Source organism: Netta rufina (genome assembly GCF_964035555.1).
Source record: "Netta rufina genome assembly, chromosome: 20".
NCBI classification, from domain to species: domain Eukaryota; kingdom Metazoa; phylum Chordata; class Aves; order Anseriformes; family Anatidae; genus Netta; species Netta rufina.
In genome coordinates this window covers 9,988,242-10,016,230 of record NC_140144.1, presented here as the reverse complement: position 1 = coordinate 10,016,230, position 27,989 = coordinate 9,988,242, and the positions used below count along the sequence as shown (strand labels likewise).

The following is a 27,989-nucleotide window of genomic DNA, read 5'->3' as shown; positions in this document are numbered from 1 at the left end:
TTCTTGCACATTTCAATCAAGGTCAGGAGAACGAAGCTCTTGTTTAGGGCAAGTTATTGGAGCTACTTGCAGGTGAAGCTTTGTAAGAGCGTAACTAAACACAGAATAGCACATCTTTAAAGCATGTTAGTTCTTTGACGGGATGAAGTGTCACAACAACAAAAGGTACACATGAAATAAAAAGAAAATCAGTTAATGAATTTTATTAAATTTCAGTGCTTTCATAAAATAAATATGGTATATAATATCAAACAGTGAGAAATAAAGCACAAGCATGAAAAGCATGGTAACAAAAGTTACACACACGATGGTGTTTAATACTTAGCACTTTAGAAACCATAAAGCCTTTAATTATTTACAAGCAGCAAACTATCTAACATAATTTACAAAGTTGCAGCAGCCTAGTCAAGAAGTACTGGGAGGGGAAAAAATGGAGAGACCGCAATGGAAGACCTTCACTTTGCTCTACCTAGTTAGTTAGCACTTTATTACGTACCCTATTTTCTCCTTATGTACATAACTCGTTGCAACTTCCATTACTCTCTAGGTTCAATAATTACACTGTATTGTATTTTAGAGCTCAGTTCATCTCTAGGATTGGTGTAGTGCCTTCTGCACCGAGCAGGTATTTTCAAGTAACACTTCAAATAAAAGTAAACATGTGCAAACCAAGGTTACGAACCTCCATGACCCTCAGGTAGCAGTGTCCAACCGGATGGAGCAGTCGCACGTTAGCAGATTAAGTTATGCAATAGCTACAGAAAGCTACTCAGAAGTCCAGCCCGGGCAAAAAATGGAAATGAGATTTTTTTCTTTTTTAAATGGAACTGAACTGCAAGTATACCCTGTTACCACAGACAAAAATTTAATCTGCTGAAACACAAAGATCTTTAAGGTCATAACTCAAGATTTAATATTTCAACATGAAAAGAAATCCAAGCCATTCGACTTATTTGGGCTTTTGAAACAAATGCAAATGTCTCTGTTTAAAAATTGCTTTTAAATGAGAAAAACAAATCAATAATATATTAATATATCACCCAAAATAAAAAACATACACACTCTTCATTTTAGAGCATGCTGCTCATTCAGAAGAAAGACAGGACAAAGAAAGTAGAATTACATTTCATGATGTAATAAAAACATTAAAATTTGTGATCATTAAGTGCACCATCGTACAGGATTAGCGTGCTCAGAGTGGAAATGTTCTATACCTACCAGGATCCATTTTTATTAAAGCAAACAAATCTTTAGGACACTACCTGAAACTGAAATCGATAACAACTCTGCTCCGTTCAGCTTGCCTCAAGTTTCAGTCAGGCATGTTCCAGCCAGTAGCACCTGTATGCCTCTTCATGATTGTATTCCAGAAATCTTTAAATTTGCGAACAATTATTTTTTTTATTTTTTTTTATTTTTAAAAAAAGACTGGCTTTTGCAATCCTTGCAATGCTTATCCTAAACAGATACTGCAAGTAAAACTGTTCTGAGCAGCACAAGTTGGGGCTTTTTTCAGAAATCTGAGAGCTGGACTTACGTTGGCAGTAGATACAGTACAACAATTTGATGTATTAAACAGTTCCTCAAAAGGGTCTGAAAGGAAGATTTCCCTAAAGACTGTTTAAAAAACCAAACCAAACCCAAAACACTTCACCCAAGATCTGTTCAATCTTCTACTGAAGTTCAGAGCTTGCCAACTTTAGAATGACAGGAAGGAGGAGGGAATGAGGCGGAGAGGAAACAGAACTAAATTCCCAATTTGTACCGATGAAAAGCTTCAAGTAAAAGGAAATCCACTTGTTAAAGATCTTGCTACATGCACAGTCCCTCATCAGTTGAAAGCCACAGTAGTTAGCATTGGGTGTAACAGCAGATTTATCATTTGTAAAAAACACCGACAATGTTCCTTCATTCTTAATAACTTGCATCCATGGTTTCTGTTTAGAAGCTTCTTAAAAAATGTTTATGGTTCTGCACATTTCATACCAAACTGTAGGGAAATGTCTTCATTTGCTGCAATCCCACTCAGCAATCTTCTCCCCAAGAGCTCAGTGTCATTTGCGAGTCTGAGTCTTCTTTGGCACTGCAGGTCGCTTGGCTTGCCACAAGTGGTTATGAATAGTAAGAGCATCCACACTGACAGACATGGTTTTGGCTGGAATTACATTAAACTGTTTTCTATCTGAACTGTACTTATAAAGTTTGTCAATCATTTTCTTGGTGATGCTCTTTGGCCCTGTTCCAGTCAGCTTGTAGATTTCTTCAGTGTCAGGATAGTAGCAATAAAGTGCTCTGAACTGGCAGCCAGCATCACGGAACAAAATGATGTAGTGGTTGGCATCGCATTTTTCAAGTTCCTGCATTAAAAATAAATAAGCAAACATACACACAAGATTGTTCAGTGAAAAATCTCACCTTATGCCCAGCTTTCAGCTTTCACATATAGATAAATAAGTGTTAAACTTTTTTTGAAACACCAGACAGTTACTGACAACACTCCTCATTTCACAGGTACATTTTGGGAAATGGTATTCACTGCAGTGCATCAGTAGGATTACGAAGGGAGTATTGCAGACAAAATTACTGTGAGTGCATTGATGATTTTATATTTTATTGCTTACCTCTAATATTGAATTCTTATGTGGCTCGTTCACTTTTCCAGCAAGACAGCAATGAGATATAGCATTGTGAATAATCGGTTTGTTTGATTTGCTGCTGGGTTCCTTAAATAACTTTGGACCTAAAGGAAGATAGATCAGTAACCTTCATTTGCCCAACGCTTATGAACGTTAAGATTTTCTTTCATCAGAGGTATATAAAAGGTAAAAGGTATTGGTTTTTCTCCAATAACTTACTTTTAGATATTAAACAGAACAAATTAGGCTTGACAACTTCCCAGAAGTTACAAATCACACCAAACATATCAGAACTTTTTATGGCCTGCTATTTGTAACCAACACTCAAATAGTCACCTGTGTATTCTGCCACTGAAGCAATGGAAGATGCGGTTGAAGCGTTCTCCCAGTCTCTTTCTGTGTTTCTGCTAGGATTTCTGCTCAGTATTGGTAAGGACTCCATCGATTCAACTCTGTTGGGGAGTAACAGGGAAAATAATTATGATACGCCAAATGCCAACCCCCTGTCAAATCTTAAATAAATTGTCACTAGCCCTGAATGAACAGATTATTGTCCCTCTTCCTCCTCAGAATTGTCAGACTGTCCCTGCCAGATTATAGAGGCAAAATTCTATTATTCGTTTAGGAAAAAGCAAAACAAAATGTCAAGTTTGAAACAGACCATCAAACTTGGCAGCCACATGAAATAGAACATGAATTCACCTAATTATTGTTGTGCCTCTGTGATGGCAAACTGAAGTAAACAACAGTGAATCCCAACACTATTTCATAACAGAGGCTTAACCTTCATTTATTTTCAAATATCTTTACCTCTGGGATGGCGTGCCACCAGAATGTACACTTTCAGGTTCGGTTGTTGCTGCTGAGGCCAAAGACAGACTGGAACCAGACTGAGCACTACTTAAATTATCAGCTGCAAAACAAAAGATAAAATGTGAAACACATTCTGTTAAAGCAGATTTGCAGACTCATTGAGAACAAACAACTCAAAATTCTTACGGGTAGAAGAGCACTTTGTCCCTGAATCACTGTAAGATTCCTCACGATGGACCGACTTTGGCCTGGGTTTCTTGGGCTTTGATTTGGGCTTTCCAAGTCCCTGCTCCTCCAAGATTTGTTGCTGTTTTTTCCTTAGATATTCTTGCTTGATCAGTTCTCTACGAGCCTTCTCTTCTTCTTTGCGTATTCGGTCCTCTTCAGCTTTGCGACTGAAAAACAAACACAACGTTTAACACATAAAATTTTTCCTCATCTTAAACAGGAGAAAAAGTATCCCTTCCCACATTATTACCGAGCTTCATCTCTTTTTTGCTCAACTTCAGCTTCCAGCTGCTGTTTCCGAATCCGAGCCTCCTCAGCTTTGCGCTGCTGTTTTAAAAGGAACGCTGCACGTTTTTTTGCCAACTCATCTTCTGCTTTCTGTTCGTCCTGCAAGATTCATAAGGATAGAAAGCTTTAAAGAATACAAGAAAATACATTGAACTGGACATCACGAAATTGCTGAGGATTCCAGGAAGATTTTTAGGAAAACATAAGCTAATGCTTTTGGAAATCCTTAGTTTTAGGAATGACAAGCATAAGTCAGAAAAACAACCTTGAATTTTTTAGTGCTTAGGAGAACTTTGACATGAAGCTTTCCTTTAACTCCATGAGAAGAAAAGAAAATATGGTCTCATCTTACTCTGACTTGTTTTAATTATGCCTACCCAGCAGAAAACTTCATTAAACTGCAAAGTATCACGGAACTACAAAGTTGCCTAGGATAGAGTATAAATAACCCCAGCATAAATTACAACCTTTAAGTCATTCAATATGAATCACACTACACAAGATTAGAAGTCAAATTTACCGAGGTTGACACTGCCAACCTGAACTTTTTTGAATCAGAAATTCAAAAAAAGAAAGTCCCATCATGTCAGCACATCATAGATATTTATAGTAATCACTGCTAAGCACAAATAAAGACACTAAATGTTTTGATACTGGTGCTGGACTAGAACCAGTGATATTTAAAAAACATCCAACCCAATAATATACGGAATACCACCAGACTCTAAAAACAAAAGCTGAACAAGCCTTTTCCCAAGCCAGAGTTGGGAGTGAAATGAGATAAATTACTTAAATTTAACACATTTTTATCATGACATCTACACTCCACCATCACAAGACAAAAACAAGAACTGCACGAAACACGACAATTTCTTCCAACATTGCCTTTGAGCATCTGATTTGTTGCTTTTACCTACAGTCAACCAACTAAGTTCCCCATTAAAGCCCTTGACTTTTTAGGCTGCTAGCCCACTCAAAAACCAGAGAAGCTCAGTTGCAAATGAACAAAAACCCCAATTCAGATGCTCAGCTTCCAGGTAAGTTTTAAAAATTTCTGAAAGAACGTGGGCAGGTTTTCTTTCAGTTGCTGCAGGTTCACAGAATGCTCGGATTTCGAAACGGTAAATTCTTCTCATTACATTCAGTGATTTTTTTTGTGCTAAGTATTAATAAAATATTTGCATGTTTGTCTATGTATGTTTGTCTGTTACTCACATAGAAAAAAATTAAGGGAAAGAAGAAAAGCAAGGTTAGTCCCGGTTCCCAGTGAGGTTAACAGGAGATTGCTCTCAATTTTAGGAGACTGATTTCATAGATTGTCAATTTTTTTTTCCTCTGCAAGCAACTCTTTTCAAATGCACTTTTTTAAAGTGATAGTGTTGCAACCAAAACATTCAGAAGATGCAAGAATGAAGTGGGAAAAAATTCTAATGCTGGACAAACACGTACAAATAACAAAACATACAAAGGTAACATATTTACCTTGAAGAAAAATCCCACACCAGACTTCTGATCACCTTCACTAATTATATCTGTAGAGCTATCCTGGTTCTCAAGTTCTCCTTCATCTGGAGCTTTTAAGTCAGACAAATCTACTTCAATGAGATTAGCCTTGCTTCTCAGTGGCTCATCCACTGGGACGTTTTCTTTTCCTGAGCCATCAGAAGAATTCAACCCTGTTTCTTTGAAGCTGTTATTCACCTCCTTGCTCATTTCTGAAATGATATTTTCATCTTTGGAGGTGGAGAGAACAAGTGCCCGTTGATTACTCTCATCATGAAGTCTATAGGTATCAAAGAAACACTTTTCTTGAGAAACGCTTCCCTGATCAGGACTATTTTCCAAGCTTATTTCTGTTGGTGTCTTTGACAAGCTATTGGATGAGAACGGTCTTAAATGTGGTAATGTTTCTAGGCTTTGTGTTGGAGTTTTAACACGTGCTGAGTTTTGTTGTCTGTCTTTAGGGACTTTCAAATCAGATGGTCTTCCCGATCGAGGATTCCTTCCTTGACCAAATCGAGGTGGTTTACGAAGATTGTTCATTCCAGTTGGTGAGAGGGGCTCAACAAAATGAATCGATGGTTTTACCTTTTGGTCCTGAGTATTACTTCTGGTTCCTGGCGATGGCACTGTTGGAGATTTCATAAGTAGTTCCTGTTGCTGAGAGATCTTTAATATAGCCTGCTGGAGTGTGCTGATTGTTTCATTTAGTTTTTCAATAGAAAGATCACATTCATTAATATCTACTTCTGTAACACTGTCTTCTAGGAGGGCAGCAGAAATAATTTTACTTTTTTCCAATTCATGGATAGCAGCAGAATCTTTTGGTTTATGTTGCTCAACAAAAGCTAAGCTTTCTTGCATTTTTACTTTTGCCACTTCTTGAGCATCGTTCAGCATTTCTTCCCTCTCCTCCTCCTTCACAAAAAACTCCTCAGACTTGGAACCCAAAGAGACTTCATCCAAATCTTCACCATTGTGCCGAGGATATTCTTTTGGAAAATGTTCTGGTTTAAGTGGTTGAGGAACATCAGGAGATTTCCCTTTCTTAACAACATGCAAGAAAGCTGCCTTGCCCAATTTTAGTCGCTGCCTGGCTGATAAGGCTTCCATCTTCTTCTTCTGAGCTTCTATTGCTCTTCGTTTCTCTTCCAACTGCATATGAAGCTGCACCAATTCGGAAGCTAAAAGATTAACATTATCTTTATTTTGCCTGCTGGGGCTTTGTTCTCGCTTCTGTTTCCACGTGGTCAGTGGTGCTGGACAGCTTTCTGACCCATCCGGCGTGGTCTTTTGCGAACTACTTGTGCTGGACTTTGTTTCGTAGCTATTAAGCCTCTGAAGCTTTCGTTCTGCGAAATTGGTCATTCGGACACTCCCACTAGCCATTGACACACTGCTAACTTGAGAAATTGTGCTCAGACATGGGCTGGAACGTCCACTTGCATCGTCCTTATCTTCATGTTCTTTTACCTTCATATCTTCCTGCAATTTTGCAGATTCTTCCTCACCTATGTATTTAGCGACTATAGGATGATCATCTATGACTACCAAGTCCTGTTCAGTGTCTTCTATGTCTAAGAGATCTGAATCAGAGTCCTGTCTCACCATAGTCCATGTAGTATCTGGAACATGCGAATTAAGACTTTTCATGTAACTTACGTTGACTTTACTTGCTATGTCATCATCAGATTTAGCAGCGTGAAGAAAAAATCCGCCAGTAGGTTGATCCTGAATAGAAGGATCTAAACTGCTACTAGCCAAAGGTCTGGAAGCTTCTAACCCTGCCTCCAGCAGTGCTACCGAGTCTGCAGTACCAGAGTCCGCAACTGAAGTGAAATCCGAACTAGAAATTGGAGTAAAAGTCCTATTGAGATCATGGTCACCATGACTGCTGCTTGTTTTCTTGCGGATCAGAGGCAAGTGTCCCTCATTTAATCTCTTTGTTATAAAACTCCTTTGTTTCCCCTCCCCACATTCATCCTCTTTATTGATTATCTGCTTTTCCTTTGCTGGTTTTAGAACTGCAGGCATTAAGGGCTCCAAGTAAAAACTGTCTGGTTTGCTTTCTAAAGTCTCACTATTTATTTTTGGAGACCATGCTGTCGCAACAATGCTGGGTACCCTGGCTGACGCATTCTGCAATTCAAGATCACCACGGTTTGGCCTTTCTTCAGATTTGATTATTGCAATAAGCTCTTCGTCTTCATCCTCAATTTCAACATTGTTCAGCAAGCTCTTCCCATTAGTTTTCATTGACGGAGGATGGGGCTGGTTTTTGGGAGTTACATTAACAATATTTGAAGCAAGACTGTCTTTGCTGATTGATCTAGCCAGACTAATGCTATCGCCAGATCCAGGGTCCACATCAGTACTGGCAGAATGATGAAGAGCAAATGGTGTTGGCTGAGACAGAGGCCTAGAAAAGAAAAGAACATGATGCTTATGTACAAGAAGTTACAAATTGTTGAATTAAGGACTGTAATAAACACAGCTAAAATTTTTGCTCCACTTAAGAAATGTAACCAGCAGAAAAAGTGACCAGCAATGGTAAACAACTTCCGATACTTAAATTTTTAACAGTGCTTAATGAAAATCATGTTTAAAGTATTTTCAGTTCAAACCCTAAATCCAGGCATCTGTGAAAATGCCTTTTTTTTTTTTTTTTTTTTTTAAAGAAAAAAAAGTCTTAGGCCAGGAATTGATACCATATTACTACAATGAAATTGTCACAGTATTGAGTATCCTTCCATTAAACAGCATTGTAGTACTTAAAAGCACCCATTACCTGGGTTTCTTCTCCGGCCATGCAAGAACTGAACCTCGTGGCTGCCCATCAACACGGGTCAGAGAATTAGAACGATGTCGATGACCTGAAATATTTTTAAACAGTTAATGTTTTAGAAACCGTCTTTCAAATAGGAGTTTCATTTTCTTTTATAGCAAACTGAACACGTTGCTCCACCAAGAGATGGCAGCAGAAAACAGATTTGCTGGAATATTCAAAGAAAATAAAAGCCTAACACAATGAAAAGTGACACTGAATGTGTGTGCATATATATACACACACACACCATAATATATACAGATTTTTTATACACATATACAACTTTTGGGTTTCCAAGCGTGGAAGCGTTTAATTTGCTAAAATTCAAATCACACAGAAAAAAAAAAAAAAAAAAAACACAGAAAACGATACACAAATTATAACTGTTTCTGTATAAATACTACCAAAAATGAATGTTATTCTCTTTATTTAGAAAATATTTTTTTCCCTTCGTTACTATACTGACAGGAATGGTCATTGTCTGTTGAAATGTAAATTCAAGGTAGACTTACCAGGGCTGTCTTCTCCCTGTAAAGATTTTTGTTGTTTTTGTCTCAAAGGGAGCAGTGGATGGGAAGGACTAAAGGCAGGGCTTCCTCCTTTGCCACTAATTCAGAAAAGCAACAACTTGTTAGTACAAGATTTTTTTTTCTATAACAAGAGAAGAAAGCAATACAGTAGGGGAAGATACACGGGTAATAGGTAACCCTTTTCCTCCTCTAAAACACAAGATCATGTCATTAACTCTAATGTTAAAGAAATTACCTAAAAAGAAATAAAGGTTTTCATATGTAACAACAGAAAAGTACACTATTACCTGAAACCAAAGTGTTCTTACATTTTTAAATAGTGACTTTAACGTACTGTTATACAAGCTACATTTTAGAGACAAAGTAAAGGATGAAATAACTTACTAGTTCCCCTCAAACTTACTTCAGCTGAAAAGCTTTGTGAGTGACCTGCTTGTACATTAGACCAGTGGGGTTTTTTTGTTTGTTTGTTTTTAAACCACCACTTAAGAGAATATGGCCAGTAAAGATGAGATGCTTGGACAATTTTCACATTTCACATTTTCTTCAAAACAGAAATAAGAATTTCTTCTATAACGCAGTTGTGACATTTAGTGGTGAGGCTTACTGGAATTTGCCAAAGATTGAACATAACAGTACCAGGTATTTCTTTGAGCTTGAGAATATTTTACAAATTGAATAAATTCAAATTATGTGCAGAAAATTTGTAGCAAAATTGGAACATTTAGCAACAAAAATTCCTATGTTACCCAAATGGAAGCATACATTTGAAGTTTAATCTAAACAACATGAAAGCAAACTTACAGGTAGTCAGGTTCTTCAGGGTGTAGGTAGTATCTGCTGCAAGCTTCAGAGCCTGTCTGAGCTGTGGGATGCAAGTCTGCTGGAGTTGTACTAGCAGGGCTAGCCATGAAACTTCGCTTGGTTGCATTGGAAATAGGAACAGGTGGACGACTGCTCTTCTGCTGCAACACTGTTTTAACTGTGCATATATTTATAACATTAACACAACTTCTACTAACCATTGAAATAACAAAACAGAAAAGGAATTTTTCAGATTTCACTCAAATGTACTGAAAACTTTACAACACAAAACTAAAATGAATCCTGAAATAATAACCTGCATTTCAAATATATATCTTACAGCGACCTTAATGGAAATGAAGTAAATAATTAATGGATTAAGAGAAATAATAAAAAAAAAAATTCTATCTATTCTGCCTATCTCATTCCAAAATTTAGAACTCAAACCACAAGTGGATCTAGGACTAACCTTGCTTCCCTTCTTACTGCTTTCAAGGAACCCCCAGCCAGCAGAAGGCTCAAGTAGAAACAAAACTATAAAGGAAACATCTCTGTGCAACAGTTTCACTATAACGTAAATGTTTTTAAATAACATGCTAATATTTATGAAACACTGAAAACTTACCATCTTTTATTTCCTGAATATCTCTTGGTTGTACAAAGTCTGGTTTGACATTCTCAAACCACCAGAAGAGTTCCGCAATGAATACCATGACATTAGGCTAGAAAAAAGGAAAAAAGTACATGTCACAATAATACATGTATATACTAATGACTTACCTTTGTTTTATTTAAAAGTATATCCTTTGCTATGTTTCTTACCTTTAAAACCAAAGGAGCATACAGCATGTCCTCCAATGTGAGATAAAAGCATTTGTTTAGATACTCATTTGAGAATTCTCTCAAAAGTTGAATATTATATAGGCTGTCTGCAATTGACGTGACCTCCTTCAAACAAATATCTAGAAAGGTGAGAAAGAAAAATTTTGACACTATCCCAGTGAATTAACCCTCCCATCTACCACTAATAGAAATACTGTGTACAGGAACTTCAGAGTGCTTATATACCATTCAGTATTTATTGGCTAGCACTGACATCTCTACCTGTTAAGTACCAGAGGGACAGGAACAGGATGGGGGGGAGGAAGAGTACACAACACATTACCAATTTTGCATTCATTTTAGAATCCATGATTCTATCACAGTCACAGAAAAGGTAAACAGACTACAGAAAACAAACATAATAACAAACTAAAATATAAAAAAAAATAGTAGAACCTATTTTCAATCTAGATTAAATTCTAGCTTTCGATTCTAGATCAGAAATCAAGAAGGTGTTTGTATTTTAATCCACTGATTTTATGCAGATCTCATATATAACCTGACTAATTTGGTACAGATCACCACCTAATAGATGTGCTGCTTTTTTATCTGATAATGCATTTCCAGTTCAACTTTCAAAGACTTCAGAATATTTATTTAAGAAACCTTTATTACATACCATCCAGTTTCATTTGCTCTGGACAATAATAGTGTATCACAGCTAAAAGAGCAGCACCATCGCTACCATCCTTCATCAAGTCTTCAAGCAAAGGGAAGTAAGGTAATTGCCTGCTTGAAAGATGGTCTCTTCGGTAACGCACCTAAAAAAGAAAACTAGTGTTCATGTGATGCCTAGGAAAACAGGAATTCTTGTACTGTAAACTCTTTATGGTGGATCCGTTACAGCATTTTGCTTTATCTAAGTCAAGAACAGCGTACAAGGTTATATTATACTCTTCTCTCAATGGAAGCAAATTCAGAAGAATATGGTGCTTCCTCTTTAAACATTCTCCTCATATCTGGAAGCAATCCATGCTACTGAATTCTTAGCTTCATACACACGTTTTAATTTATTACAAGCAATTTCTGTCAAAACGCTTCCACACAGATGCATGAATGCAGCAGATCCAAAGAAAGAGACACAGATAACTACACGTAAACACTTAAAGCTTTGGGGAAAAGAAATTAAGATGAGCTAGCAATTTCTCACGTTACCCACATCCAGACTTGCCATCACGTCCACAGAGAGCAAAGTTTTCTTGGAGAGATGCAGAATATCTGGCAAGCCAGTATGCAATACTAACGTGCAAAGCAAAAAAAGTGGCTTCTTCCAAGAATGCTCTGCAGGAAGGCCTTTTAAAAATCAATGGCAAAACTCTCCTCGATTTCACTCTAGATTAACATCAAGTTCTTCTGCCATCTAGCCCCTGCCCCTCACGCAGCATTGAGCATACCTGATGAGTATCTAAAGCCAACCAGCTAAGGAGCAAATCTTGGCTTGCTTCTTGCAATTTTTGCAAGAAAAATGTTAATGTTGATATTTAATGAAGGATCTATGTGCTAGACTAGAAGGCTGTATCCAAGTCCCAGCAGCAAAATGATGTGGCAAGCAAAAGAACAATGCACTACATAGCCTAGAGAAATGACTTCCAGTGTTGGAAAACACTCCTTTTACACCGTAGGGCATTAACAACACTTAACATCTACTACACTACATAGCTGTACGTTAGGCCAGTGCAGTAGCCAATACGGAGTGTGTATTTAACGATCAAAACAAAATTTGATTTTTACCAATGGTATTATACACTTTCCAAGACAACCTGGGGGAGCTCTCTGCACACACACACACACACACACACACACTCTCATATGCGTCAACTGAGGATGGCACAGGCTGAGAAAAAAAATCTATTCCAAAGAATGAAGATCACTTATAATCAGAGCAGTAAGAACCTGTTTCACTTATTTACTTTCCACATCCATAAACATGTTATGTTAAGTTTCCCTGGCAAGTATCTCTAAAAGCTATATCTATATGCTAATGCTCTTTTTGCTCTCCTTTTACCAGGTGCGAATTATCTTTTTCCCCAGCCTAGAGCACTCCACAAATATGTAATGGAATGTGAATCATACTGTACCACACGAGCATATTCCACTGGTTCCAGCATGCAGTGCGATATGGCATGCATCAGATCAGGCTTACACAAAAAGAAATAGTGAGATACACGATGGCAGTTATTCAAACACGAAACAAATCAAATGCATTAGCAACATCCATTATGCACTGGAAAAGCCGTCATTAAGTCTGGTAAAATAAGTATGCACACTAAGGTGATCTGGTTAGCTTAAAAGGTTCATCATTTATCCACTTCGTCAAAGTAAGCAAATTAAAAGACAAACTTCAGAATTTTTTTTAAATGTTAGTTGCTCCTGTATTTAAAGTAGAAACATATTTCCTTTCCAATAGGTTTAAATGGAATTTAAACCAACCACAGTCAATACTGAGAAATTAAATGTAAAATCTGTAGAGTACCTCTTCTTTATTTAAGCTTTGGTGAAAACACACAATATCAAGGTGGGTTTTTTTTTCATTTAATTTTTTTTGCCCTACTAAATTCTCTTAACCAGTCAGTCTTTTACAATGACAATTCTAAATTATTCTGAGGTTTGAGATTTATTTATTTATTAATTAAATAAATGGCATTTGTATGCATTGAAGTACAAAAACAAGTGCTACTGAACTAAAAAGAGAACTATATATGCTAAAAAAAAATCACAAAAGAAAGAAAAAATAGGGGAGAGGTGGCACAGCATAAGAACTACTAAGGAGACTGAAAAATCATCAGTAAATCAGGATAATCTAAGGGATACTGAACTAGCAGTGAGATTATTTCTATTTATTCCTTCCTTTACCACCAGCTTGCCCAATGGTATCGTGCAAGTCAATTCCACTCCTGTAGCTATTTCTTCTACTCTCACCCAGTTGTCTCTTGAAACAAAACATCCTCCATGAAACTTAGAATTGCTATCAGGTGTAGGCCTCCAATACAGATGTGATCTTTGGGCACACACAAAGTGATAAGCACTAGGGCAATGCTTCATTACACTGTCACGAGTCATTAAATGAGGCTGGAAGACAGGGTTCTCGTGCGGGTTTAATTAGCCAACAGGTCCTCACGCACACTTCCTTTATTTCAGATATTTAAAGTTTTTACTGTGGGCCGTAGATTCACTTAAACAAGTACTAGATTGTGAGCCAGAAGGGCGAGACTGAGCTCCCTGGGGAAAGGCAGAGATTGTGACTTCCAGATCATGCCTGCCTTTTACAATAGTGCTGCTCTTTGGAATTTACAACTGAGACAACAGCTCTCATCTTCCCAGACAGAAGATGAAATGCACCAAATCCAGCAAGTGGAGGAGGAAAGGTATCGAGGAAAAGCACCAAAACAAAGAATAATCTCTGCAAGTTCAATCAAAACCAGGAAGCTCAGCCAAAAGCAAGCAGGCTTGTATACTACAGCATCAATCCCACAATATATATATTTTAAACTTTTGTTTTCACACTTCATCAAAAAGAAAATATTTTGTTTTAATATGTAAAATGTTAACTTTCCTCCCATAATGTCAGCGTCAGTTTCCTTACTTCGCCATACAATTCCTGTAATTGTATTCCATACAATTGGCTGTAGTAATAGGCCCAAACTGGTTTCTCAAATCTTCTAACCTCATCTCAAGGAATAACGGTGCTCTGGTTTGGACAGATTTAACAACCCTGGGAGCACGAGTACAAAATGAACTAATGCAAACACCTACGCATCTTAATTATAGATTGAAAGATCAAGCAACCATTTAAACCGACCAGCTTTTATATCACCTTAGTGCTGCGATCAATTACCTACTTGCGACAAAAATAGTAAATACAGAAATTTCAGCCATTGTTAATTTCCTAGTTTTTGGCTTGCACTTCATATTCGTCACTCCTGCACCATGGAAACAATTCTGAAGTGCTGTAAAGTGATTATGCTATATGCTGTACAGTATGCAAAAGTCATGTTATGAAAATTAAGCCTGATGAGCCAAAAGCTTACACAGAGTGTGTTTGGGTTTTTTTTTAAAGACTGTTTAAGAAGCATTGTGAATGGAAGCAAACAATCTGAAGGAATTTTAAAAAGCCATGATTTTGTGGATGACAACTGGTGTAAAAGTAGTTCACTTACAGGTACTAATTTCCAATACCATTTGGAAGGAGACTGCTCAGGAAGCAAGGAGAGGAATGTAGGAATAGGAAAGGAACATCAGCAATGCAAGTTATAAGCAGCAGTACTTAAATGCACTTGAGCAATAAACACTTTCATATTTTAGAGGGGCTGTAGCCTAGAAGCTTAATTTAAAAACATTAAAATGAGACCCAAAAGTCAGTAGAAGGTCAAATAGTTAAAGGGATCCTTCGGACCACACAGCAACTTGTAAATTAAACAGCTCTTAAGTCCCTTATCATTGAAGGATATGCTGCTATATAAAGTACATAAAAATCTTTGCCACTGACATTAAAGTTAAATAATTGTGCCTTGTTCACATGCTAAAATTTTATCCTCTTTGCACAGCAATGCCAACTAGAGGAAAGAGCATAGCAGAGCTTTTCTAAAGGTTTTATTAAATCATGAATTGGGAGCACAGATAGCTGGTATATGTTACATTTTAGAAAAATATTAATTTAAATTCTCCAGAAATGAAAGTGTTCTTTGTTTTTGCAGTGTTAGTGCATTGTGATATAACTTCAAGAGAGAAAGGGGAGGGAGTGGGATCGCAAACACACACCTCTAACAGCTGAATGCTAGGAGTATGCTTACTAGATACAACCTGAATAAGCCTCTGAATTTACATTAGACAATAAATTCATGTAAAATGAATATGCCCCAAAAGCTTTCAAAATATATGTTATATATTTTGTGCTTTGAAAGCTGAGCGAAGTTTTCTAAAAACAGTAAAACTGAAGCAAGTTATTTTAGTCAAACTAAAACTTGAAAGAAAGTCTAAAGATACTAGGGGGACTGAAAGGTAAGGAAGGGCTCTGATGGTACACACGGAACAGACTGCATGCACGAAATCTCAGGGTTATCAAGGACTGGATGCCTCATGTTTTCTGACAAAGAAAATGCTGACATGTTTATATTTAAATCCAGTAATCACTAATACAAAAAATTATGACTGAAGATAAATTTGTTTTACCTTTTGATGCCCCGGACTTTCCATTAATTGCTGTTTTAACTTTATCTCTTTCTCTGTTATTTCTCTCATTTTAAGGTTCACCTAAAAGGGAACAGAATAGAAAGGATATATTCAGATGCATTTTAATGTTTCCTGAAGTTGTTGATTTTTTTTCCTTCCCTCAATTTAATGGTCACTCCATTCTAAAAATACAGAAAGCTTACAGAATAATTTATTACAAAGATGATAGAAAAGCACAGGTAAGAGAGACAATCATCAGAACTTTTGGAAAAATTTGAAAATTGCCCATAAAGGAACAGACACACATCTTGAAGTAAATTCTACCTTGTTAATCCAGAAAACCATTGCGTCCTCCAAATCATAGGGCAGTTCTTTTGAGGCACTGAATGTAGAGAAACGCTTGACACTAGCGACCACCTTTTCAATGCTGATCATTTCTACAGTATAGGCCATCATGAGAGCATCAATCATTGCCATATGAGAACTCTAGAAGAAGAATGCAAAAAGCATTGAAAAACTAAATCCTTTAGGAAAGAACTTTGTATATTCTAACTGTATTTACAACGAAAAAAATCATGAGGTTAGTGACCTAGAAATTAAAAGCTCTTCATTCCCTTAACTGTTTAAAATGGTGTTAAATAAAAAGATCATTAGGTGGATTTAATTAAGCTAACCATTTTGATTGGTGCACAGCCCAGGTCGGATTCAGACACAGGTGTATCATCGCTCTCCATGACGTAAATCCCTTTTCGAGACAGAGCCTGGATCACTGACTGGTGTCCCTGCAGAGCAGCCACCTGATCCCCCTTCAGGATGAGGCTGCAGACACGACAGTACAGCTCGCTGGACAGCAGCAGCTTGATGACGGGTGGTTTAATGTGTTCTTGCTCATATTGATCTATGTAAAACGGGTCCTTCAGCTCCTCCGGGACATTGTCTGAAACAAAGAAGAAAGTTTCACTGAGTGACATCAGTAAGTGGCACCAGGTACGGATTGGAGTAAAAAGTTCTTCCTTTTGTTCATATGAGAGAAGAAAATCAAGCACTGAAGATACTGAATGCAGTAGGCCTGCAGCTCCATATCACAAACGGTTTTCCATAGGTCTTTTTGCCTCATTTTGACTACATAAAGCACACACACAGTTCAGAAAAAGTCCTACACATTACCAGGGAACTTTCCTAAATAACTAGAGTCCCATTTCACAGAATGAAGTGTCAACACAGTCCATTGCCCTCTACGCATCTCTAGGTGGTGTTCCTTGGGAAAGACCCAGCTCAATCACAACAATGCACCAATTACTCTACCAATTACTGTATACAACTGGCATTTTATTTTTTTCCAGAATTTTAAGTTATTTACTCAGATCACAGGCTAGCAGGCTGAAAAAAGTTCTTGTAAGTGATACTTCCTTGTTATCAGTGGAAGGGCATAAAACAAGTTATAATTAGGTAAATCCTGAAATAAACACTTCTACTCATATTCAATAATCAGAATGGAAGCTATGCAACTTGTAAAAGCCCAGCAGTGAGTACAGGAGTCTTCACTTCCAGGAAACATACTTGCCAGCCTTGAGTGCACTGTTATAATAGAAGGCAGACACTTCATCGTTTTCAAAGATGAATTTGGATCCTATGTCATCCAATCACCGTGAAGATCTTCCCCCGAAATCACCTCAATAGTTCATTTCAGTAAGTACATCTACAGTTAAAAGAATTACTAATTTGGCAATGTTTTGATTTTCAGCTCATTTCCAGCATAAATTAATTTTTCAGTTGAGCACATTCCTACCCAAAGCATATCTTTGAACCGCAAAACAAGCCACGCAGTATTGGCGTGCTGCGGAGCACCTGGTGTTCATAAAGATGAGAAACTGAGCCAGAATGCTATCAGTTACGGGAGCTAGAAGTACCCTCACTTAAATAAAACTGGGTAGTAAACTACTGTTGTCCTAACAGCCCTATCTGGGACTTAAAGTTACTCATACAATACTGCCCCTATTTTGAAAAATTGAAAGCTTTTTCAAGATTTTAGAAAAGAACATTTTTCCCTTAAGTGACACTGAATGCTGTGCTATACAGACCATGTATCAAAGATGGCAGGAAATACAATAACACCTCACAGGCACCACATAAGCAGTATGTTAACAAGGTTGCCCACTTTTTAGTGAAATAGATAGTAAATGCAAATATTTTTAATCTCCTTAACATTAGTCAACCTGACCTAAAAATCAAAGGCCGTTGAAAGGTAATTCCATTTAATGGCCGCTGCCATTTCCAGGCAAAGAGGAGCTTCCATTTCTAATGACCGGGGAAGAATCCACAGCCCAAAATGTACAGCAGCTCGTATTATTCAACATTCAAGCTTCATTACAAGCAGATGCACCTTCAGCTATCTAAGACATATTGCTTTTCAGTAACATTATTTGTAAAAGGGAATAATAGAATGCCAGCTCACAGAACACCTATGATGAAGTACGTTCTGGTAAGAGCATTAGCATCACTACAAGTTTTAAAGGATTAAAAACATTAAAAAATTGAAACCTATGCAAGTTCAAAACGCCTGAAACATGCTACATTTGTTCGCCGTGGTGGTTTTGGTAGGAAGGTGTGCCTCCCAGCTCCTTGGAGCACCTCGAGCTGGGAACTGAGGTGGCAGCCTGAAGCTGCTGCCTGGAGCTGCGCGCCCAGTTGCTGCTGGTCCCAGGAATCCCGTCCCTGAGCCAAGGGCCAGCACTACCTGGGCATCCACAGCACGAGCAGCAAACAGCTCACTTCAGCTTTTCTGCAGGTTCCTTCTCCACAAGGCAGGTGCTTGCTTTATGGAATACAACAAAATAAGTCACTGTTTCCATTGTAGCAGCAGACAGAGGCGTTATTGGTTGGTGTTCCGATTGTGGTAGCGTAATTGCACGTTTGCCAATAGTACACACAGATTCTATTTATCTTTTTCCTACTGTGGCATTTAGTTACACTGCTGTTCAGGAAGAACTGTGGGTGCAGTCTTTGACATAATGCAAAATCCAGACCACATCCATCTATAAAAGGTGTCAGAGGCACACATCTGCACGTCAATCTGCATAGTGTGCTGCCCTCTCTCGTGGAGCCGACGGTTTTCAGTTTGGTGCTAGTTTAAATCAAATTAGCCTAAGGACTCAACAATCTGGAACGTGTAAAATAAAATTCAGAAAAACAGTAGGAAGACAAAAATTAGGATTTTCACGATTCAAAAAAGGCTTTTAAAAGGCCAGATGAGCACAATATACAACGGTCCATGTCTAACTTGCATCATAAAAGCTGCTGCCAAGACCTCTCCCTCAAGACATTCAACTGATGAACTTCAAAGAGAAGGAAAAACAAACCAAACAGAACAAAAAACCACAAATGTTGGGAAAAGGATCCTATTTACTACCTTTTAAAGGGTGACACAATGTGAGGCATCTCTATTTGCACGGTTGCTAACGAAGGCAAAAAGCTTTCTCTCCACCACTAACACACAACAGGCACAACCCATCGGGGTGGGATTTTTCCACCCTTATCAAAACAGAAGACACCACTGGAACGTGCTGCTCTGCTTCCTGCCTAACAAAGGCAGCGAAATCCCCCACGCTAATTCTTGTTTAAACTAGCAACATTTGTGAAGATTTTTAAAATTCTTGTCTAGCAATGAATTGACCCAGTTCTTAGCAAAGAGATTCCATGTCTCACAGACATAAAAACACTCAAGATTCTTGCTTAAATACAAGATACTTCTTGTATCTTGGCTACTGTTCTTTATTCTGAACTTCCAGACAAGAGATCCCAAATTATTCTATACTGAAGAACCCTCTAGCTTCATGTCCCCAACTCCTGTAACTGCTGACTGACCGAACGGATTATAACATGACCAGGACTGAAGATACAGGGGAGAAAAAAAACAACTTCTAGTAGCAGGACTAATTATTTAAATAGGATCATTTGAAGTTATTCATAAACATTAATTGCCAATACTTGCAACTTACTTCACCATAAACACTTGCCAAGCTTTATTTCCTACATTCTTGGTGTATCCAAGACTTCTAGCCACGTTTGGAGACCAATGCCTATCTGTTACAGCACGGAACAGCACTGCAAATACTGTGATATCCCAACTAGGGGCCACACTGAAAAATTCAGATATAAATACTTCAATGCTGAAGAGTGGAATTATTAACTTTGCTATTTAATTCAGATTTACTTCATACTCTCCTTGTGGACATAAATACATGACCCACACGGCAGGCACAGATGAGAAATAAATGGCAGAAAAAGCTGTAATGCAAAAAGGATGCTACAGAGCAACTCTGCACTGAGAAACTTCCACTCATTGCAGCTGCAGATGCTCTGTCCTCCACGCAGTCAGCTCAAACTAGGGATAACATGGCCTTCCTAGTCAGGAGCATCCAACAAAAAGTGATTTAATTGCAAGATCTATCTTCAAAATCTGAAATCTGCACCTAAAAGTGCAATGCAGACCTGCCTTTCACATCGCTGCTAATGACTCTTATCTCTAGCACAATGCCACATGAAACAATCAGTTGCAGCACCCAGGTGTGCTCATTCTCCCTTTACAAGTGCCAAGATTCCCAACTGTCAAAGCCTCAGAAACACGCTGTCAGTTTCAGGACAATTCAACACCAACAAGAATTAACCTAACGCTGATTTCACCTCCAGCAGCATGCACGGATACACAGGTAGCCACAGACACCCCGACAGATTGCCCAACCCCTACCGTGGGGAGTAACGCTGTCTCCAAACACACCACACGCTTTTTGCTTGCCTCACTGCTGAATGTGTCAACGCTCCTTTTGAAGAAAATGTCCCAGCCTTCAAGTCCCAGTTTCCATAAGTGTCTTTTTCAACACCTTACTTTCATGACCTATAACTGTACTTAAATGTGAGAGCAACTGTGTGTTCATCAAAACTTATGCTTCTATGCATTTGTGCTTTGGAATTCTCAAAATCAACTGGAAAAATTTAATTCTGAGCAAATAATGCCTGAGGTATAGCTACAAGACGTTCAGCTTGAGCACTTTAACAAATTCTACCAAAGCATAACAAAACAAAATAATTAAACCGAGTCCTTTCCTTGCTTATATTGTGGTCTCCAATACCATGCTAGTTCCAAGAGGAAGTTACTTCTGCGTGTTACCAAAAAGCTTGCAACCCTTCTGCTTTTCCTAACCTGCTCTCTCAGTAGTTACCTCTAGAAAAATGTTAGCATCGACTCCAATGCAAGCTTTACAAAAGCTTTTTCAAGCTTTTTAAAAGACATAAAACAAAGCCTACCAGTGTTTCTATAGCAACTTCAAAACGAGATGGCGTGCCAGCTGATCATCAGATCTGTCAAAGTGCATACGTAATAATTCAGTTTGTCTTAAGTTTTTGTTAAGAATTGTCAAAGAATTCACCATGTTACATTCAGTACCTGAGCTGACTGGACACTGATTTTATGCAAATGTTGCAAATGGTTGCATGCAGCTGACTCACAGAGCAAGGATGTCCAGTTTTGCTATCTCCAACACCTATGAAAACAAGATAACATTTCTCCAACTTTCAGCAGCAAAAACCCTTAAGTCTTCCTGTCCCCTTGAGTCTAGCGCAGAGATATCTGTGCTGGCTATTTTTACAAGAGATGAAGCACTCAAAAATAAGCCAGCATAACTTCTCATTAAGCGATCCTTTTGGTATCCTGTCGGTGAATTCTAATCTCTCAAAAAAACCTGTCAGTTCCAAGTATAAATCATTCTGCATACAAGGTAGTTTACAGGATTACAAAAATAACTTCACGTGTAACAACAGCAAGAAAGACAATTATTTCCAGGCTCTCCCCTCCTTGCTTTAGGGTAGGGACCATTTCTTTACCATCTCACTTACAAACACCCGTTCAGAGACGATTAGCTGATTACAATTTGATAAAGAAAAATAAAGCAATCCTGAACAAATTTGTCTCATCCCTTGAACAGAAGAAGTGGATGCCAGCCAGATCTGACTTTACCTCGAGAAGCATGAAGAACTGGTTTCACATGGAAAGAGAGCCAAGGCATCACGGTAAACAGAACGAAGCTTATTCAAATTGTGAGTAAGATTTCATTAGTATCAGTATCTGTTCACAGAATTATTTAGTGCTGCATGAAGTCCTCTAAGCTGCAGAACAAAGCAGAAGCTACACTTTCTCAGCAGCTCAGACCACGTACGTTATAACAAAAACATTCTTTGTTGGTTCTCATTACAGAACTCTATTATAAACTCCAGAAGTGATCTCTAATATTACACACAAAAATTTATGGAAAATGGGTAGGAAAAAAAAACAAGCTAAAGGCTTTGTATACTGCCGGTGAGAGTGACTGCACTTTTATTATCCTATCTTTTGATCAGGCAGAAAGCCACAAATCTGGCTAAACAGAGGAAACAAAAGAATTATGGAATTCTTCACCTTGTAAACTTCACACAAGTAAGAAGTGTTTATGAAACAGGCCTTATTAGAGAAACAAAACGTTTAACTACTAGAATATTTGCAAAACACAACAGCTTTCATAAAAATATTTTTATTACAGAACAGAGAAGAAAGCTGGCAGAATAGGAACTGGGAACACAGGGGTTTACTCAGGCAAGTTTAGCCCAGGAAACGTTTTCTCAGTGCCTCTACCAGCTGGCAACTGCGTGTAGCTCTTACAGTACTGTAAAACCTTATTTAACAGGTAAGTATTAAGTACTTCAAAGACAAGAAAAGCCACAACTTGCATTTCCTCTACAATGGATTACATTAGCACTTGGCTCTGCTGCCTGGATCTCGCGAAACGTCTCGGGCTGCTGTTAGCGGTAAGCCTGGAGCCCACATAAACATGCTAGGCCGTGGAAAGGTGTAAATAAGCAAAGCCCACCAGGTTCATTCGGAACAACCTGGATTTTACAAGCTGTGATGAAGCAGCAGCAACGTTTCTTATGGAAATGCTGGGAACAGCACACTTGCTCACAGCAAACTGCAACACAAGACAGACAACACTTTCATACACTCCTTACCTATAAAAGTTTATCATAACCATGATGATGGAAATCAATTTCTGTGCATAAATTAATGCTGGCCTAGCTCAATCCACCAAAAAATCAAAGTTCTCCACTGCCACTGCCTATTTTTCCAAGGTGCAGCTCAAGAAATCAGCACAGGGCTCGGCTGCGGCTTCGCAACCTGCTTCATCCAACCAGCTGGGGAAGAGCGATTGCTCCTGAGGATGGCTTGCCAAGCTGCTCGAAGCCTCCTACTCTCCCTTCTGCAAGGTCAGAGCAAAGTTTTCAAAGGGACTGAAGCACCCTGTGAACTCAGGTACCGCAGAAACCCACTGGCACCTGTGCTCCTAAGCCACAAACGTTCAGAGTTGTGTTTTCACACTGCTGCTAGAATTCTTAAAGCAGACATTTGGTTCTCATCAAAGATTGCTGATGGAAAAGATTATTCTAATCAATTTCCCTCCCCTCCAACTACTGTCTCAGCTGAATGGACTTCATTATAATCTTTCAGGTGTGCAGAAGGTTTCCAGATCCTTGTCCATAAATTTTTACAGAGATCCAGGTCATGCTCCCATAGTTATTTGGGGAAAAGGAGGGAGGTGACAGCAAATGGGAGAACACCTTCCTTCACAGCTCCACTCACTTCTCTTTTCTAGAATTTGGGCAAACAGTTGTAAAACCCATCCACGGAATCCATCTGTGACAACCAGGCAGCCACCAGAGACAGGCAGGAGGAGCCACGTGCTGCCAGAAACAAAGCATTCAGCTCCGTTCCTATTCAAAAAGGGAGTTCTCACTCCAGCCGTATTTTGTGCTGAGGAGGGAAGGTCGCATTGCGCAGCTGTTTGGCTACCAAAATTCTCATTTCACGGGCAGAAGAGAAAAAAGAAAGGATGCATCATCAAAGGAAACAAATCCCAAACTAAGACCTCAAATCCAAATTATGTAAGGTATGCCATCAGTAATTTGTCCTTGAAGAAAAAAAAACACTAAGGATGAATTTTTTTTCTGCTTAGATAGGGAAAATTTAAATACCCTGCAACAGTAAATAGAAAATACAGCTTTGGGTAAAATCTACAGTGAAGAATGATTATTAGCAACAGTCCACACTAGAACCTAATTCCTGTTCTTGACCACTTCCATACTGAAGCATGAGCTTAGCCCTGTTCAGGTGAAAATGAAATCCAGGATATGCGCCAGCATTTGCAAGATGAAGGCACAAAATTAAGTCAACTCATAATGGCAACTCCAAATCTAACATTTCAGAAAAACACTCTTTACTCAGCCACTTGAAGACAGCTATGGAAACCCTATCAGACAAGAATTACTTCAGAACATAAAAGAGTGCTTTAATATGATAAACAGAGAGCCTTTCTTTTTTCACCAAACTAACTAGAATTAAGCCTAATGTAACAAAAAGCCCCTCTGAAAAATATCTGCATAGTGAGATTTTAGACTTTAAAAAAATGGAATCACAATTGCTTGGTAGCTGCCCAAGACTCCCTGAACATCCAACGTTACAACAACAACAAAAAAAAAAAAAAAAAAAAAAGAGATGACAAGTAACGTATTAAGTTCAAATATTACTCAAAATGGTAATCACGTAGAAAGCTTCTTTAAACCCATCTCTCTATGAATTAAAGAGGCTTATAAATTTCTAAGTATTCTGCAATGCCATGCTAGAAGCTACGGTTACTATGTGATGACTGCAGAAGCCATTTCAAAAATCAACCAAATTTCCATGGGCCGTGGTTCTGAAAAGATACCCATACACACAAAAACCAAAACGTATGCACTGGAGCTAACCAAGGATGCAACACCAAGAGACCCAGCAAAAATATTTGCTGAAGTCATTTTATACATTAATAGAAATTATCTGAACAAGCCTAAATACAAACAGAAAACGTGGCAAATGCTGCTGCAGCCCTCTGCACACTAGAGCCATGCCACTGCCATCATGACAGGTGGGTTTTCCAAAATTCTTTGTCAAAGGAAAGCAAAGTACTTACTCAATGCAAGGCCGCGCTGTCAGGTGCACAAACAGAGCTGTTCCCACCATACTGATCTGAGACCTGTAGTCACAACCCTGAGCCCCAGAAGTCACCACCAATAAACACGAGGCCACAAAGTTTTCTCTGCAGCACACAACCTGTGCCAGTCAAACCTAAATCAGGATTAGCTTCCTTCTGAAACAAAGTCGTAATATGAATGGTGCATCTTCCTGGCCTGAATATCCATTTTCTCTCTGACCAATAACATCACAAACAAATCCAGCGACTGCAAAATACGAGAAGAAACACCTGTTTACTCCTCCAAAGTTATCAACATTTCCTTAACACCCTACCCGAATCCCCACATTTTTAAACTTCATCTGATAAAAGTATTTTTTGTCTCTTGGTGCTCGTATTAAAATACCTTCACTAATTTTAAATGTCACAAAAGCTCAGTTTTCTTTCTATTTCCCCCGCTGTCATTAATGTGGCCAGACCACTGACAGAGCTGGTAATATTGAAGGAAAAATAATTTAGAAATTATTTCCAAAAGGGTAATATTTAACTGCAGGAATGCACTGCTTTTCTCCAGCCTTGTCACAAAGTAAGCTAGTGCTAATCCATTAAGCATATTATGAGTTTGTCGAATTAGACTTAGATTAACAGGGCTACCTCATTTTCCAAAACAAGATTCTGTAGATGCTTTTATTTTATGTTTTGGATAAACAAGTGCTCCAGCATATTCCTTCATAATGAAGCTACTTAAACACAAGAGGCACCCAGCAGCAATAACCCAAAATAGACAGGTAGATCAAGATCCAAACAAAAAAAGCAAATTTCAACAGATGCCAGGAAGATACTGTGCAAATGTGACTCCGGAACTCTTTCTTTTTCCATGTTTGGCTGTAATGGTTTAGACCAACATCTGGGAAGGAAGAACTCCTCCTCCATCACCCACACCTCGCTGCTTGATGTCACAGAACACAAACTGTATCTGCTCACGCAACATTTCTTTCACAGAAACGACTTTTTCCAATCATAAATGCTTTGGTTTTTAGGGCGTTCTGAACCCAATAACACAGCCTGGCAGAACAAAACAGGAACCACCTAGGCGAGCATACAAAGAGCATCGAGCTCTTCGCATCTGTTGGCCGAGATGACTAGACAAGGAAGCACTCCACAGCCTGATGGGCTTCGAGGCCTGCAAGTACTGAGAGTCTACCTGGCTAAAATGAGGATTTGAACGTGACAAGACGTTCGTTTTTTTGTAATAAATAACAATGATAATAACAATAACCATAGTGAACGTTATCGGTGAGCATTTGCTGCCTGGTTTGCTGATTCGGAGCAGCTCACACGGTTCCATTATCCCCGGTGGGGGTACCAGGAACCACATAATGTTAAAAGCCAACGATCTGTCACGTTATTGATATATAAAACAAAGGCGATCGGGGCTCGATTCGCTCCCTCCTGCCAGGGATGGGAGCGGAGGCGGCGAGCACCCCCCTCCCCCCCCACAGCGCACACCCTCCTGACAGCGGCGGCCTCACCTATTCCGTAGGCTTTCGCGCAGATCCACTGCAGATTAGCGGCTATTTTCGCTCGGGCTGAGTCGTAGAGCTCCAAGGGGACGATCTCCAGGGCGCTCTCCGCCAGGGCATCCATTTTTCGCCTGGCGCCGTCGCCGCCCGCGCCGCCCTCAGCATCCACCATCTGCAAGGACAACAAAAGAGCGCGGGCCTGACGGGGGGGGCGGCCAGGGGGAGCTCGGCGGCCCCCCCGGCGGCTCCTCACCCCCGGGGGCAGCACCTGAGGCTCCGACGTCCCCCGCCGGGCCCGGGAGAGGCAGCACAGCTCCCTCACGCCCATGCTCCGGGAGGACGAGGAGCAGCAGGAGGAGGAGGAGGAGGAGAGGAGGAGGAGGAGGAGGAGGAAGGCAGGGGACCAGCAGCTCCCCCTCCCCTCCCCGCCGCGGCCCTGCCCGCCTCCCCGCCCCCACCCTGAGGAGGAGGAGGAGGAAGGGGGGGAGATAGGAAGGGAGGAAGGCAGCAGCCCCCCCCCCCCCCCACACACACACACACAGGCCCCGCCGCCCTCACCTTGCTACCGCCGCCTCATCCCCGGGCACGGCGGCCGCCGCCTCAGCCCGCAGAGCCCCGGCGGCGCCTCGGGGGGGGCGGCGGCTGACGGGGAAGGAGGAGGAGGAGAGGAGGAGGAGGAGGAAGGCTGGGCCCGGGGAGGAGGAGGAGGAGGAGGAGGAAGAAGAGGAGGAGGGGGGGGGAGGAAGGCTGCAGCCGCCGCCGCCGCCGCCGCCGGGCCGGGGCTGGCAACGCTCGGGACCGCGCGCGCGCGCATGCGCAAGCCCCGCGCGCGCTCCCGTGCCCCCCCCCCCCCCGCGCTCGCCCGCTCGCTGCCGGCCCGGGGATGGCGTGCGCGCGCGCTCGCGCTCGGCGGGCGGCCACTGCGCAGGCGCCGCCGCCCCGCCGGTTCTGCCGCCCGCGGCCCTCGCTTGGCAACCGTCGCCATGGCGACCGCGAGCACAGGCCGCGGCCTGCGCCCGGCCCCCCTCCCTCACATATACACCCGGGGTTTTCACCTCACGGGCTCGGTGTCCCGGGGTGATGTGCGCGGAAAAGCGCTCGGTGTTAAATAAAAAAAAAGAGTTTGCACACCACGGAGAGCATAAAGAAAGGCCCCGGGCCTGCCCCAGCCCCCGGGGGTTCCCCCTCGTGAGATGGGCTACAGCCGCCACCCGGCTGCTGACGCAGCGGTTGTTGAGGTCTCCTGGCCATCACTGTGGATCCTGAGCAGCCGGGTGCTGTGTGGTGGAGATGGGGTGGTCCCTGAGGTGGTCCCTGAGATAGTCCCAGGATGGTCCCTGAAGTGGTCCCTGAGATGGTCCTTGAGATAGACCCAGGATGGTCCCCAAGATGGTCCCTGAAACAGTCCCTGAGATAGTCCCGAGATGGCCCCCAAAATGGTCCCTGAGCTGGTCCCCGAGCTGAGCCTTTTAGATGAAAACTTCAATGATGGCCATAGCAGCCTGGGCCCCTTCCCCTCCCTGTTTGCACAGTAGCCATGTCAGAAGGCCCCATCCCACCACCCTGCGATCCTACAGGGCACGCGGGGCTCGCACAGGCCGAGGGATCCACGTTACCAGACAAAAGTGCAGAATCGGAGGTTTTGCGGTGACTCACGTCGGGCTCGAGGCCTGCCACAGGCAGCCCATTGTTCGCGTGTTTGCTCTGACAGCCGTGTTGTGCGCGTTGCTGTCTCACCACGTTTTGCAGTTGTCATT

The 27,989-nt window shown here is 40.5% G+C and overlaps 1 protein-coding gene across 1 annotated transcript; it reads right to left on the bottom strand.

Annotated features, from left to right (window-relative positions):
• On the bottom strand, positions 1 to 26,930 carry CAMSAP1 (calmodulin regulated spectrin associated protein 1). Its single transcript, XM_084299235.1, has 18 exons — positions 26,791 to 26,930; positions 26,242 to 26,404; positions 16,352 to 16,614; positions 16,002 to 16,163; positions 15,678 to 15,758; positions 11,128 to 11,269; positions 10,449 to 10,588; positions 10,252 to 10,348; positions 9,627 to 9,804; positions 8,805 to 8,899; positions 8,254 to 8,338; positions 5,448 to 7,884; positions 3,928 to 4,064; positions 3,636 to 3,844; positions 3,447 to 3,549; positions 2,973 to 3,088; positions 2,622 to 2,740; positions 1 to 2,357 (listed from the first exon to the last, which is right to left on the bottom strand). The coding sequence occupies exons 2-18, from the start codon at positions 26,402 to 26,404 to the stop codon at positions 2,055 to 2,057; spliced, it is 4,830 nt and encodes a 1,609-aa protein (XP_084155361.1). The 5' UTR covers positions 26,791 to 26,930; the 3' UTR covers positions 1 to 2,054.
• Between the last annotated feature and the right edge of the window lie 1,059 nt (positions 26,931 to 27,989).